The sequence below is a fragment of the Buteo buteo genome, chromosome 8 (genome assembly GCF_964188355.1).
Source record: "Buteo buteo chromosome 8, bButBut1.hap1.1, whole genome shotgun sequence".
In the NCBI taxonomy this organism is placed as follows: Eukaryota; Metazoa; Chordata; class Aves; order Accipitriformes; family Accipitridae; genus Buteo; species Buteo buteo.
In genome coordinates, this window is record NC_134178.1 from 36,345,917 (window position 1) to 36,360,464 (window position 14,548).

Genomic DNA, 14,548 nt, shown 5'->3' on the forward strand with positions numbered 1-14,548 from the left:
CATCTTCTGAGCTAGCTTGTTGCCTGCCTGGGAGATGTCTGATTAAGATCAATAAAGGGAAAATGCTTGGCCAGAAGGACAAAAACCTAGCTTTTATGAAGAACAGATGGGAAAGGTGAACTATCCTCACTGAGAGGAGAAGTGACTAGGCAAAAATGCAGTTGGCTTTGCAGAAATGCTCCGCAGGATGATACTGCATCTTGCTTGTTGTTCATTCTGTTTCTGACATTTCTGGGTTTGTAAGTAAAGCGTGTCTTCCTAAGACTTTGCTAAATGGATATGGATTCCTGTAATAAAGTTAATTCATACTTTGGTTTATTTGAACACATTTCACTGTAATAATTTTGGTAAGCCTATAATTTTGTGGAGGCTATTTAGAGAGATTACCTTAGTAGACTTAACAACCAACAAACCAACAAAATAAGTGATGGGAATTCCACGAAACCGTTGAAGCTAATTGTGTTCTTCATACGTCTGTTCTAGGAAAATTTAAATAAGCTGATGACTAACCTAAGATCTACAGCTCCTCACTTTGTACGATGCATTATACCCAATGAATCAAAAACTCCAGGTATGGCAAACACAACAGTCTTAAAATTTTAGTATATTTGAACTATGTCATTCCAATACTTACGTCCAAGTCACCAGATTGTACTTAAATACTGTCTGTCTTGTTCACCTTATCCAATGGTGTTGCTCTTTCAGGACATGACACCTCACATTTTCCAATTCCCTCGGTGAAATGAAGATTAATCCTTATGGAGAAACTCCATTTAATTAGCCTTGATTTTCCCCTGTAGGTGAAATGGATGCTTTCCTTGTCTTGCACCAGCTCCGCTGTAATGGTGTCCTGGAAGGCATCCGCATTTGCCGTAAGGGCTTCCCAAACAGGGTGCTTTATGCTGACTTTAAACAAAGGTAATGCAGAGCTGTGTTGTCTCCTATCCTAACCCATCAGTCAAAATAAGCAAAGCATGTATTCTCATTTTCATTTGAGGTATTTTATTCTATTCAAGTATATTTTCCATTCAGTTTGCCTGAACATGGAAGGCAGAATTCTGCTCTTGATTGTGTCTGTGTAGATGCAAAACAGGAAATTACCCTAGGTGATTTTTTTTTTCTTTTTTTTTTTTTTACGTTTTGGGGGAAGGGGTGGGGGAAGCAGAATCTAGGCCAATTTTACCCATTGCTCATTTGTTATTAACAGGTACCGCATTCTGAATCCAGGCGCGATCCCAGAGGATAAGTTTGTGGATAGCAGAAAAGCTGCTGAAAAACTGCTGGCATCTTTAGATGTTGACCATAACCAATACCGTTTTGGACACACCAAGGTAACCAGAAAAGATCATCACTGCTTATGTAAAGAGGAGAAAAGATCTAATATCTAATTTGCAGAATAGGAGATTGTGCAATTTCTGGTGGTGGCGATTAATGAAGAGTTAATAATACAAGAAACCAGCAATACAGCAGCACAGTGATGTTAATTTTTAAGCTGTGCTAAAGGAGTTTTATTTCTCTGGCTCAAGGTCCCCCGAAGATTTTATTACAGCAATGCTACAAGTGGACACAGCAGCAGCCGATGCTTCATGCCCCCCAGTAAAACAATAGCTTATTTAATATAATATAGGTACACTCAAACATATATGGACCATAAGATCAACTGCAGCTTTTGAAATGAGGCCGTGTGCAATTATGACATGATCCCATTAGCAGGGATCTGGGAGTTGGGAGTTGTGGTTCAGCTGACCTGCTTTGCACCCTGCCACAGTTGAAAAGTACTGTGGCAATAAAAATGTTTGGCCTGTTCAAAACTGGGGAGAGGAGACTCGGTTTTAAAACAACTTTGGAACTGTACAGTGCAGTCCCTGATGCAAGTAGTAGTCTGTACTCTTTTACTTTATAACGTGTCAATAAAAATACCATTTTTCTGAATGATTTCAGTAAGGTCTGCGTAACTCTGGAAGAAAAATTATTTGTTATGGTGAAATAATATCTGTGCATGTACCAGGTGTTCTTCAAGGCTGGTCTCTTGGGCCATCTAGAAGAAATGAGGGATGAGAGACTTGCGAAAATCTTAACGATGATCCAGGCAAGGGCACGTGGCAGACTGATGCGGATTGAGTTTCAGAAGATAGTGGAGCGCAGGTATGAAGGCACTCCCTTAAATCTTACTGGATAATAGTTATTACCATTTAATCATATGTTGAATGGAGCCATTATTACAGTCCCTAAGGCTATAGCTAACCCTAAATTAAAGGTTTAAAGTGGATGTATGATAAAAATAATGGCAACTGTATATTAGTTGCCTGCAGCTCTGGTAAAAATCAGATTTGGAAATTTTTCATGACCTTGAAAATCAAGAGATATGGAGGAAGTTTCTTTTATATCTTGGAACCTAGTACAACTTCTTAATATTACAGAGAACAAAGCCATAAAGCTGACTGAGAATGAAAATAAAAATCTCACTTTCTCTATTCGGGCTAAGCTTTAGGGAATTTTGTTTCTTTTCTTCTTAAACCAGGGATGCCCTTCTTGTAATTCAGTGGAACATTCGCGCTTTTATGGCTGTGAAGAACTGGCCCTGGATGAAGCTTTTCTTTAAGATCAAACCTCTTCTGAAGTCTGCAGAAACTGAAAAGGAGATGGCCAATATGAAGGAAGAGTTCTTGAAACTGAAGGAGGCCCTGGAAAAATCTGAGGCCAGGAGAAAAGAACTTGAAGAAAAGCAAGTCTCTTTAGTTCAGGAAAAAAATGATTTGCTTCTCCAGCTCCAAGCTGTGAGTAGACATATATATTCCTATATTTACTGATGTTCTTTGAAACCCAAAGGCTTACAGACTGGAGTGTTAGTGCAATTCAATTAAAATAAGCTGTTGGTCAGAATCTTGCAAAAAATTAGAGCGGATATGTTCTAGCATATAACCAGGTGGGTTAGCAATGCAGTCTTAACAGGTTCTGACCAAGGTAATGTCTGTGGCAATTAGATGTGGAAGCAGTCTTACGTGTGCTCACCACTGTCTCATCCTGCTCCATTAGTTACTTGTTGGTCTTGTCTTCCAAAATTAGGAGTAGGAATTTTTCCTTATGCTGCTCTGTAGCGTTGGATCGGGTTCTCTAACCACATACAGGATAGGGGCAAGTGAGGAAAAAAAAGGCCAGGCAGTCATTGCTGTCCTCTTGCTTGTGCCACACCAGGAGCAAGACACTCTGGCAGATGCCGAGGAACGATGCGACTTGTTGATTAAATCCAAGATTCAGTTGGAGGCCAAAGTCAAAGAACTGACGGAGCGGGTTGAGGATGAGGAAGAGATGAATTCTGAGCTGACTTCTAAGAAAAGAAAATTGGAAGATGAGTGCTCTGAGCTCAAGAAGGATATTGATGATCTTGAAATAACACTTGCAAAAGTAGAGAAAGAGAAGCATGCTACTGAAAACAAGGTACCTTTAGAACTTCACCATGTATTCAAAAGAGGGCATGGATTACCTTTTTGACAAGAGCTACTGGTCTTCTGATGCTTTTACACTGTCTGTTACACAGGCCAAACTGAAGGATCAGTATATACAGACTTATTTGACCTTATGAGGGAAAAAGTTTTAACTCTAAGCCTAAGTTTCCCTTTTTCTGAAATGAGTTTTGCTGCAATTCAGCTAAAGAATTATGTCTAGTTTGGGCATTTTTAAATAAACAGTTTTCTGCTGTCAGTTTTCTGTAACCATGAGTCCTTCCAGCTCATCTTCTTAGAGCCTGTAAATGTAACGCTCATCTCCTACTTCTCCCAGAGAGAATCAGAAGCTGGAGTCCACCACAGAGTGACGCTGAAAAGAATGTAGTACCTTTGAAAGAATATACTAAACCCACAAGAACTGGCACACATTGGCTCCCTTGATGGCAATTTCAGTCAAAAAGCCACAGGGGGCTGGGGGGAGAGAGATCCCTTTCTTTCCATCGTCTTCCTGCATACAAGTTCAGAACAGGCAGTCATATGAGCCAGGTTATGATAATCCCTTTCTTCAAAGTCTTACAAATACATCTTCCTTTCTCACACAGGTCAAAAATCTCACAGAAGAAATGGCAACTCTTGATGAGAATATCAGCAAACTTACTAAGGAGAAAAAGTCTTTGCAGGAAGCTCATCAGCAAGTTCTGGATGACCTACAAGCAGAGGAGGACAAGGTCAACACACTGAGCAAAGCTAAAGTGAAACTGGAACAGCAAGTGGATGATGTAAGCCAGCTCTGCCTTCATGTTTCCCCAGGCTTGCTTGTCCACCACTTACAGTTTTCATGAGTCTGAAACGTCGCAAAGTTTTGAAATGTATTCCTGTCCTTTTAGAAATGATTGAGGATTTAGAAATGCAGTCCTCGTACTGTCTGTAAAAGGTATAATTACAGGAACGTTATTAAAAATTTATCTGCGTAGTTCAGCCTTTGAAAGGAGTGCGATAAAGAGGGAAAATCCACTCAGTTTGCATTTGCAGTGTAACTGGCATGAAGTCAAACAGAACTTTGCTACTAAGAGAACTGTAATGCTTGCACAAATGTAAAGCGTGGACTAACCCTTATGTTATATTTCTTTAGCCCATATGCCCACTGGCTGCTAGAAAATAAAAAATGTAAAATAGGATGCTTGTACTTAAGTACTTCTGCTTTGCAACTGTTGTAAACCATCTGTGTTCAATATACTTAATAAGTGACTTTGTTCCTAAAGCTTGAGGGCTCACTTGAACAAGAGAAGAAAGTGAGGATGGATCTAGAAAGGGCAAAACGCAAACTGGAAGGGGATTTGAAGCTGACCCAAGAGAGTGTCATGGACTTGGAGAATGATAAGCTGCAGATGGAAGAAAAGCTAAAAAAGTAAGAGATTGATTCTGCTGTACAAAATAAAGCAGCACAGTTACCACTGTCATTTCAGAGCCTTCAGGTGTGTCATCCTGCTCTGATGGTGGCTAAAAGGAAATTCCAGGGGGGAGAGAGTGTGTAGGCAAGGAGGGAGGGAAAATCACTCTTACTTGTGCACGGTATACCTGAAACATTAGAATTCATTATGCTTTTCGGCATTTAAGGAAAAAATAAATATTTGTGTTTTCCATTGCTTAGAGGAGAAAGCTGGAGGAAGTCTCTAAAAAGTTATTCATCCTAACTAGCTATGACAGTATTGTTGAAAGATCTGATTCTGTTAAATATATTTTTCCATTGAGTCTTAAAATAACGTTACTTTTGTATGACACAAAGAATCAGAAATATAATTGCACAAATGCATGCAGAGTCTTCACTTGGAAACCGCTGCTCAGAGGAAGATGTGTTTTCATGCAAATTGCAATACATGAGGATTGGATTCATTTTTAGATATGTTAGAAGTTCTATTGAACAACTCTTTAAAAATTGCAAAAGCCTAACTTGAAGCTACAGGGAAAATTATCACAGTGGGATTTTCCTTTCTGTGGCAGGAAAGAATTTGAAATGAGCCAGCTGAATTCCAAGATAGAAGACGAACAAGCTATAGTGATGCAGCTGCAGAAGAAGATCAAGGAGCTTCAGGTTAGCTTGCTTCTTTCTCATTTATCTTAGGATGAGTTCCTCTTTGTGCCTCACTGAAGGGCTTTGCAGAGACTTTTCATGGCTAGCTGCAGCTCGACCTTGAGACCCAAAGTGGTGCAACTCCATAGCTTCCCAGACTGAACCCTTTTCCCCTCAGGATGCGCTCTACAGTGGTTCTTTCCCAGCAGCAGGACATACGACCACAGAATGCTAGTGGTTTCAGGCAAAGCAGAAAGGCTCTGGTGTTTTGTTTTAAGCAAATAATATTGTTCCAAACCATGGAACTGAGGGTGGATGCTGAGGAGGAGTTCAGCAGTGATAAGCATGGATTTGAAATTTGGAGAAGGGCTCAAATGCACAGGAAATTTTCAACAGAGATGAAAAGGCCAAATAAAGTCAGCACAGTCCAAACAAAATGTCTTGACCCAAAATATCAGCTCTACTTTTTTGTAAATAAAGAAAATTTGCATAACTTGGACATGAAGCATAGATTGATCAATATAACTTTTTCATAAAAAAGATTGCTCCCAATGAATATTCATTATTAGTGCAATTCTACACACTGTTGTATTTGAAATCCTGTCTTAACACTCCTAGAGAGAAGTTACTCCAGTCACAGAGCTCTTAAAATGGGAACAGAGAGTCCCCTTCAATGACAATTTCTTGTTGCTACTCCTACTATCAAGTAACTTCTCTCATGTACTTCAGCTGAATGTCAAGTACCTGAGTATAAGGTCAGTGCACTTGACCTAAATGTCTTGAACTAGGGCTCGTAGAGCAATCTACTGTGAGAAGGATGTGGCTCATCATCCTTACTCTAGCTCCTGATCTGATTTACTGGCACAAATGGGAAAGTCCTTTAACTGCTGTGCTTCCACCTGTGTAGTAAAGTGTGGGCGGGCAGGGGGGTTAACAATTTGTAAGGTGCTTCGTGGTCTTCTGATGGGAATCATCATGAAGGTGACTCAAAGGTGCTCATGTCTCTTTGGTAGGCTCGTATAGAAGAACTAGAAGAGGAGCTGGAAGCAGAAAGAGCTGCTCGAGCCAAGGTGGAAAAGCAGAGGTCAGATTTGGCCCGAGAGCTGGAGGAATTAAGTGAGCGGCTTGAGGAGGCTGGGGGAGCCACAGCTGCCCAGCTGGAGATGAACAAGAAGCGTGAGGCGGAGTTCCTGAAGCTGCGGCGGGACCTGGAGGAGGCCACGCTGCACTATGAAGCCACGGCCGCTGCCCTGAGGAAGAAGCACGCAGACAGTGCGGCTGAGATGGGGGAGCAACTGGACAACCTGCAGCGGGTCAAGCAGAAACTGGAAAAGGAGAAAAGCGAGCTGAAGATGGAAGTGGATGACCTGTCATCCAACATGGAGCAGATGGTCAAGGGAAAAGTAAGGGTCCTGAGGCTTTCCGAACCCCAAAGGCCATGTGTAGCTAAGGCTGGTCTGAAGGTTTCCCAGGACACCTGGTAGGGCTGGAGTGTTTTAGAAGGTGGTGTCTTGCCATCTGAAGGTGCTTATGTGCACAGTGTCCCCCTTCCCCAGCTGGTGGTGTCACCCATCTTACCTGGAGATGGGATGGGCAATTAAGATGGCCTGTCTAAAACACATAGTGCATCCCCACTTCCAGGCATACTGTTTATTCATACATCTCAGAGCATAAAACTGTGTCACTTAAATTATGCTTCCCCAGGCTGGTGATGACTGGGGTGATGCCATCCAAGGCAGGATATCTCCCATCCTAAGCAGAGTCCTCTCCGGTCCTGCCCCTTGGTTCAGTTTTGACCCATTAGCAATGGGTGCAAAGCAAAGGCTTGCATGACCACTATGTGTATTTTTACTTCCTAATGGCTGAATTGTGGATTTTGTTTCCCAAGTAGATAGTCTTAGTAGCTTTCAGAGCACTCTAAAGAGTTCTTTCAGTGCAAGTAAAGAAAAGAAATTGCCGTATTCTGAGAGTTAGAAAGCTATCATCAAACTCAATTTATGATAAATGGCAATTAAAGCAGAATCAGTAGAATGATTTTCATTGGAGATGATTTTCCCATCTAGCAATTATGAGGAGGCTATGCCTGAACTTCATGGGCATGTGATTGCTTTTGAAGTTCTTGCAGAGCCTTTTTACACTGGTGCTTCCGTTCAGAATGCAGTTCAGGGAAAACAGCTGGTGAAAGTGGTCTGATGGGGAGTCCCCTGGCCTGGGGCTGTGGACACAGGGCAACTATTCCCTGCTTTACTGCCGTGGTATTTGTGTCTTTGCTGTCTGCCATTTCTCTGAAAGGCACATCAAAAAAAGATACATTTGGAAGGCTACAGCTTCCAAATGGTTGCCTGGAAGCTACAACTTGCTTTGTCTTTTCTCCTGATTCCTATAGGCCAATGCAGAGAAACTTTGTCGCACTTACGAAGACCATCTGAATGAGGCAAAAATAAAACTGGAGGAAATGACTCGCCTCACGAATGACCTCACTACTCAGAAGACAAAACTCCAGAGTGAGAATGGTATGTGCATGTTCAGCCCAGATAGACTGTTTCCAGACACTTATCAGGCGTGTCTCAGCACTGCATTGGTGAGATGTATTATGCAATGGTGTCTGCTCTGAAGGTGGATGGATTAGGATGGCTGAATGGAGCAGCAGCATTGTGTCTCTTGACATTCCTATCTTCAGTATTCTTATAACGTTGATGGGGGGACCTTGCCTTGGACTGGCTTTTAAAAAACACCCTATAAACATTTACCAGCATACTGTGATACCATTTCATGAGCTGAAATGGATGTGCTGGCTAGGTACCCAGTTTCAGGAACAAGGACACGTATGTCTATTCTGCAATGCTAGAGGGAAGATGAAGGAGTTGGCATACTGCTGCTGTCTGTGTGAATACCATCTTCCTCAGCGTGACCTTGGGCGTTGTGCTCTAGAAGATGCTCCCATCTGACCAAAAATACCTCATATCCTCTAAGTGCTTGCTACCTTATTAGCCAGAGTAGTACTATTTAACCTCTGCATCTTCACCAGGTACCACTGGTCTGTGTATTTTCAAAGACATATTTTTCATTTCCTGTGTTTTCTTGTTAGTTCTACATACTCGTATAAGTCTGCAGTTTCCACCCTGCAGTGACGCCCTTCTTGTGATAAATGAAGTTTTCCTTATGTATCCCTCTGCTCTGTATGCTGGTTGTTGTGAGGTTCTCAGGGTGCTTTGCAGCCCTCTGAAAAGAAGTCTGTAGAAAAGCAATGTGAAGTAGTGAAGAAAAGTATAAACAAAACCAGCTACAACTGCATGTGAAAATAAGCATCAGTCTAGTCTGATCCGTGAGCTGAACTAAAATTGAAAATCAAGGTATTGGCAGTACAAAACCAACCAACCCAAACCAAACCGAAACACAAAACCCACCAAAAAAAAACCCAAACAAACACCTAAGGAAAACTGTCCTGGTGAAGTGTCTGATGGTTACAACTTTGGAAGAAGCTTCACAAAAGGTCAGCCACAATCACCATTAGTTCTTTTCCTCAGCAGAATTGGACAGATGGGACTTTGATTTTTGGTTGGGACTTTGCCATTTCATCATCTTACTTTATTTTTTGTTAAATCCTGTGGCAGGTGAATTTATAAGACAACTTGAAGAGAAGGAGTCACTGATAAGTCAGCTGTCCCGGGGGAAAACATCATTTACACAACAGATTGACGAACTTAGGAGACAGCTAGAAGAGGAAACCAAGGTAATGCTTTGACTGTGTTCCATTCATTGAAATGGAATGGGGAAAACTGTTCATGTTCATTTGTAGCCTGGATAAAAGCTGAAATGAGACAAAGGAGTGAGAAGTCTTCCTAGTAATTGTACTGATATAAGTTCCTGCCCCTGACTAAGGCAAGTCACAAGAGAAGAGTTCAGGAAAATAATCAGCATCCATAACTGTTAAGTAAAACTTACCCAGTAGGATAGCCAAAATCTCAGATCTTGCATCTTAAAAGTTTGGATGCTTCTCCAAAGGTGTTAAATTATCTTCAATCTTGATAGCTTCCTCAGCATGTCACCAGACTTCAAACACTTCTTACCTCATTTGACCTGCACTGTCAAGGCCAGGGGTGAAAAGAAAAAAAGGCTTAAGCGTCCATTTGAATTTTTAGGGGCTGTTTGTTGGGGTTTTGCTGTAGGTAACCCTGTAATACTGTGACCTTTCTATCCCTGCAGTCCAAAAATGCCCTGGCTCATGCCCTGCAAGCAGCCAGGCACGACTGTGATCTCTTGCGGGAGCAGTATGAGGAGGAGCAAGAAGCCAAGGCAGAGCTGCAGCGGGCTCTCTCCAAGGGAAATGCAGAAGTGGCACAGTGGAGAACAAAGTATGAGACTGATGCCATTCAGAGAACTGAGGAGCTGGAAGATGCCAAGTAAGTGGGTTACATGGGCTTCATCGTGCCCTTGGCTGGCAGGACTGTGTTCCCTGGGACTGGTTGTAGTGCTAAGGAAATAGGGCAACCTAGTTGGAAAAATCCCTCTGGCTCATTGATGTCATTTGTGGCTGTCCTTCTGTTCTTTTCATTGCTTGAGCAGGTCAATGTTTCTGTTGAGTCCTTGTCCATGGGCTGGTGGATGTGGATACTGGGGTTTATTTAAGAACTAACAAGATTAGATTACCCTACTTGGTTATCCCTCACACTCACTTGCTGTGCCCTGGCCCAGTGCTATGTTCCCTCAGTTTTCACTTCCCTTCCCAGCAGGGAGATGATGGCTGCCCTGGGAAGGTAGGGCAGAAAAGTCATGTTGGCTCATGCTGTGCAGCCACTCCCAGTTACCAGTCTCTGGATTTACTGGGCAAGGTCTCTGAGCATCTCTAGCATCTGACCCCATGCATCTCTGATCTGCAGGAGCTTCCCCCACTTCCAGTATATTTTCTCCACCTAGCATCTTCACGTTCTTCTTTCTGGGCCCTCCTTTCTTTCCAGGACCTCTTCTTGCCAGGACTCCCAGCCCCCTGTTTTCCCCATCTAAATATCCTATGAACAAAAGGCCAAGGTGTGACCAGCCTCCTAATTGGTGGCTCTGCCTCATATCTCTTAATTGGAGGAAAATGAAACTTTCATTTAGACTAGGTCTTATCAAAATTTACAAGGAGCCCGTGCTGGTTACAGCTAGCAAGTAGCAAGCTGCTGCGTGAGTGTTCAAAAGTTCAATTTCAAATATTCACACACATGCACAAAACTATCTGCCACATATCAGCATTCATAATTTGTCTATCATAGTCCCTTCTCTCTAGAGGCTTGATTTCCCTCGCCCTTCGCCTTTCCCCTCCAATTTTCCCTTTCAAAACTGATTTCTTGAGACAGCGCTTTGGTGTCAGTTTTTGTGGATAACATGGCAGTGGTGGCACTTGGTCGTTTCACTGTCTCTTCCCACCTGGTAGGAAGAAGCTTGCCGCTCGCCTGCAGGAAGCTGAGGAAGCAATCGAGGCAGCCAATGCCAAGTGCTCTTCTCTGGAAAAGACGAAGCACAGGCTGCAGAACGAGCTGGAAGACATGATGATTGACCTGGAGAAGGCCAACTCGGCAGCTGCCTCCCTGGACAAGAAGCAGCGTGGGTTTGACAAGATCATCAACGACTGGAAGCAGAAGTATGAAGAGTCACAGGCTGAGCTGGAGGCTTCCCAGAAGGAGGCCCGTGGCCTCAGCACCGAGCTCTTCAAGCTGAAGAATGCTTACGAGGAGACGCTGGACCATCTGGAGACCTTGAAAAGGGAAAACAAGAACCTCCAAGGTACGCTTCATGCAGGCCCCGCACCCAGTGCGAAATCCATACCAGTGGACAGCTGGAGGGATGCAGGTGCCCCACAGCAGCTGTGGGGAAAGGCGTTTGTGTCATCCGTGAGACTAGCTTTCCAATGTGTTTGGAGACACTGACTGATGCTGGCAGTGAAGGTTCTGAACATGGAAGCTGGTACTGCCAGAGGAGAGCAGGCTTGCCTTTGCTCACCTGTCAATGAAGCCCACTGGCAGAGGTGCCAGTCTCGGGGGAGGAACAAGAAAGATGACAGGGGTGCAGCGGATGAAGCATACGCAGCTCCCAAAGCAGAGCACAGTGTTGCTAGCCTGCAGATCACAGATAAAAACTAAACCACTATAACCACTTCAAAAAGCGTTTACAAGGAAAGTCTGTGCCTTCAGGTTGGTCAGGTAAAAAAAGTTGCGGTAATTGAAAGTAAGGCAGCGCTTGTGTAAAGACGAGCCCTTGAGGTAGCGGTTTGAGGCACGGGTCCTGTATCCACGCTCCATGAATTGCAGGCTGTTCGGGACACTCTGATCACTAAATCCATCCATCCTTTTTTGTTTCAGAGGAGATTTCTGATCTGACCAATCAGATTAGTGAAGGAAACAAGACCCTCCATGAAGTAGAAAAAATCAAGAAACAGGTTGAACAAGAGAAGTCAGAAGTTCAGCTGGCTCTGGAAGAGGCAGAGGTAAGGAAAGAAAGCTCAGAGGAAGAGGAAAGGGTGTCTTTATCACAATTTTCATTCCTTTTTCCTCCTCTTGGCAACACAGCCAATGTGTTGATTGTTAACAAGGGCGACCTCTCTGCACCCAGCTCCTCCGGCCTTGCTAGCCAGTGTTTCCAAGAGTGACTGGTGACTTTTGGAGATGTCAGTTTTAAGTCAACAGTGGAGATTCTTTCAAAGGAGATGCCTTGTAGGTTTGGGGTTTTTTTGTTGTCGGGGGTTTCCCCCCCACTTTCAGGAAGCTCAAAATCTTCTGCCTACCTCCTGAAAATCCAGTCCTTGCTCACTTTGGCACAGAATACTTCAGTCTTTCAGGAAACAGGAACTGCTGAGAATTATGGTCTTATACTATTTTATCAGATATTTCTAGTGTCTGGTTTCCAACAGCAAATTCACCATTTCCTGTTTTTGAGAATAAGAAAACAAACCTCCTGCTGACTTTAAATTTATTAAGGTCTCAGTTATTGTGTTGGGTACTGCAGCCTGCTTAAAAAAAATGGTAGCAGTCTCAGAAACCAAATGAAAACAGGCCATTTAGAAAATCTTTTACTCCCAAAAGGAGTTTGGGAAAGGCATTTAGCATCACTGCATTCATTTCTACAGTGATAAGTATGCACGTACTCAAGAGGGATGCCTTATCCCAGTTTCCTGAAACAAACCAACAATATGGAACAAGCCAACTGGAAATCCTGGTTATTCACTTAGAGGGCCCAGTTGTCAGGTTTTTTTTAAAGTTTGGTGCATTGCAAAGCTAAAAATGTGTGTAGGTATTGCTGGCTAGAAGCAATACAGCACATACCAAGGGATTTTTAGTGAAGGTTACATTTCTTTTGAATTGTGCTCTAAATAATATCTGCTAAAACGAACATCACCCAGTGACAGGGATCCATTAGAACCTTAAATGCAGTGCAACTTCTTTTGTCTGTTACAGGATGCTTTATACTTTGCAGGGATTTTGCAGCCAAACAAACAGGTGTCGTGATCAGAGCAGAGGAAAGACCATGCCTTTCTTCCACAGCTCTGAGATGTGGAGAGTGATTATATGCTCTGTCAATAAACTCTTGCTAGAAAGAATACATCCGTTCTCGTGGGATCTAAGGGGCACACTTTACTTTCCTGGACTGTGTGGAATGGCTTCCTAAAGCTCAGTGATATTAGGAACTAACAAAAGTAAAGTGGTGATGTATCTTATTCTAATTATGAAAGAAATGGTTTAATGCAGATTTTCTCCCTTCCTTGTGAGTTTGGGTCTCTGGCAGTCACCACTGGTGACACGGTACTCCTGCGTGCTGTTCCCATTAATATGTTGTGGCTCCTTGGCATGAAGTGTGTGTTCGACTGACCTGTAGCTGCTGCATGACGGCCAGAGATTAGCAAGGATTTTGTACAGCTCTGCCTTCAGAACCTCCATTCTGTTTCCATCATCTCCCATGGGAAGCATAGCTAAGCCTGTGCAATTCTGCCTTTCAGAGAGCACTTCCAAAATGTATGATGTTCAGTTCTGTGCTTTTCTTCCCTGTTTGATGTGAGCAGTAAGGAGACAGAATGCCACTGAGCCTGGTTTATGCAAGACCTGGAAGTCAGAGGCCCTGTTATTTCACTATGGGCTGTCAGCTTAGTTCTTGGCTTCAATATATAAGAGAAATGTAAGAATAAAGACATAGGAACAAATCTCCCTTGTTTCATAGACTTGTCTTCATACTAATTGGAAAGATCAGACAGAGTATTTTTGCATTTTTTCATATAGAGCTGATGTCTGTTATTTCTCTCCTTGAAGTCATATTCCCTAATAAGACTGTATAATTGGGAGGCTTTCAACACTTCATGATTTGGAGAGATCTTTGTGAGCTGGGGGATGTGTGGGCCCCTTCACCCTTCCAACAACAATCTTGCTTTAGCTTTTGCCTATCCCTTACAAGCCCACGAATTTCCGGAGGGTGTCTGTACAGGGGTGTGGAGCGGGGAACGTCTATTGATATCAAAACCACACAGGCAGGGCCTAAGGTTTTGGGGTTTTTTTTGTGAGTCATGGCCTGTTTGACAATTTGTCCTCTGAGGAGCTTGCTGCTCAGTTTTCCAGCTGCCAAGTTGCATTAGAAGGCAAATAAAGTCATTGTTTTGCCATGTAAGCTGCTCATGTCCTTGCCTAGAGAAAGAGGTAGGGAGGAAACAGTGCTATTGGGAATGGGAAGAAAAGTGTGAAGGGATCATCTTTGTGCAGCAGTTTGTGGTTTTAAAAAAAATAGCAACTCCTGGTCTTGGTGTTTACTATTTCAGGGAGCTTTGGAGCATGAAGAAAGTAAGACCCTTCGTTTTCAGCTTGAACTTTCTCAGCTTAAAGCAGAGCTTGAAAGAAAACTGACAGAAAAAGAGGAAGAAATGGAAAATATAAGGTAATGTACAGGAAGCAGCATGGGTTTTTAAGGGGAAAATCTCAAAAGACCAGAAATAGTCTCAAGACCTAAGCGAGTCAAATGCACCACAGGTAGTTATGCCAGCCCAAGCAGATACAGTTCATACCAGAACCCA

The 14,548-nt window shown here is 42.9% G+C and overlaps 1 protein-coding gene across 1 annotated transcript in view; it reads left to right on the plus strand.

Annotated features, from left to right (window-relative positions):
- The window catches only part of MYH15 (myosin heavy chain 15), a 48,921-nt gene that overhangs the window by 24,131 nt on the left and 10,242 nt on the right, over positions 1 to 14,548 (plus strand). The window contains exons 20-35 of the mRNA XM_075034110.1: positions 484 to 571; positions 801 to 918; positions 1,208 to 1,331; positions 2,009 to 2,145; positions 2,522 to 2,777; positions 3,196 to 3,438; positions 4,049 to 4,225; positions 4,709 to 4,854; positions 5,448 to 5,538; positions 6,531 to 6,920; positions 7,904 to 8,030; positions 9,132 to 9,250; positions 9,724 to 9,920; positions 10,934 to 11,283; positions 11,859 to 11,983; positions 14,297 to 14,412. Of these exons, the coding sequence (XP_074890211.1) occupies positions 484 to 571; positions 801 to 918; positions 1,208 to 1,331; positions 2,009 to 2,145; positions 2,522 to 2,777; positions 3,196 to 3,438; positions 4,049 to 4,225; positions 4,709 to 4,854; positions 5,448 to 5,538; positions 6,531 to 6,920; positions 7,904 to 8,030; positions 9,132 to 9,250; positions 9,724 to 9,920; positions 10,934 to 11,283; positions 11,859 to 11,983; positions 14,297 to 14,412 (2,804 nt within the window). The remainder of the gene's footprint in view (positions 1 to 483; positions 572 to 800; positions 919 to 1,207; positions 1,332 to 2,008; positions 2,146 to 2,521; positions 2,778 to 3,195; positions 3,439 to 4,048; positions 4,226 to 4,708; positions 4,855 to 5,447; positions 5,539 to 6,530; positions 6,921 to 7,903; positions 8,031 to 9,131; positions 9,251 to 9,723; positions 9,921 to 10,933; positions 11,284 to 11,858; positions 11,984 to 14,296; positions 14,413 to 14,548) is intronic.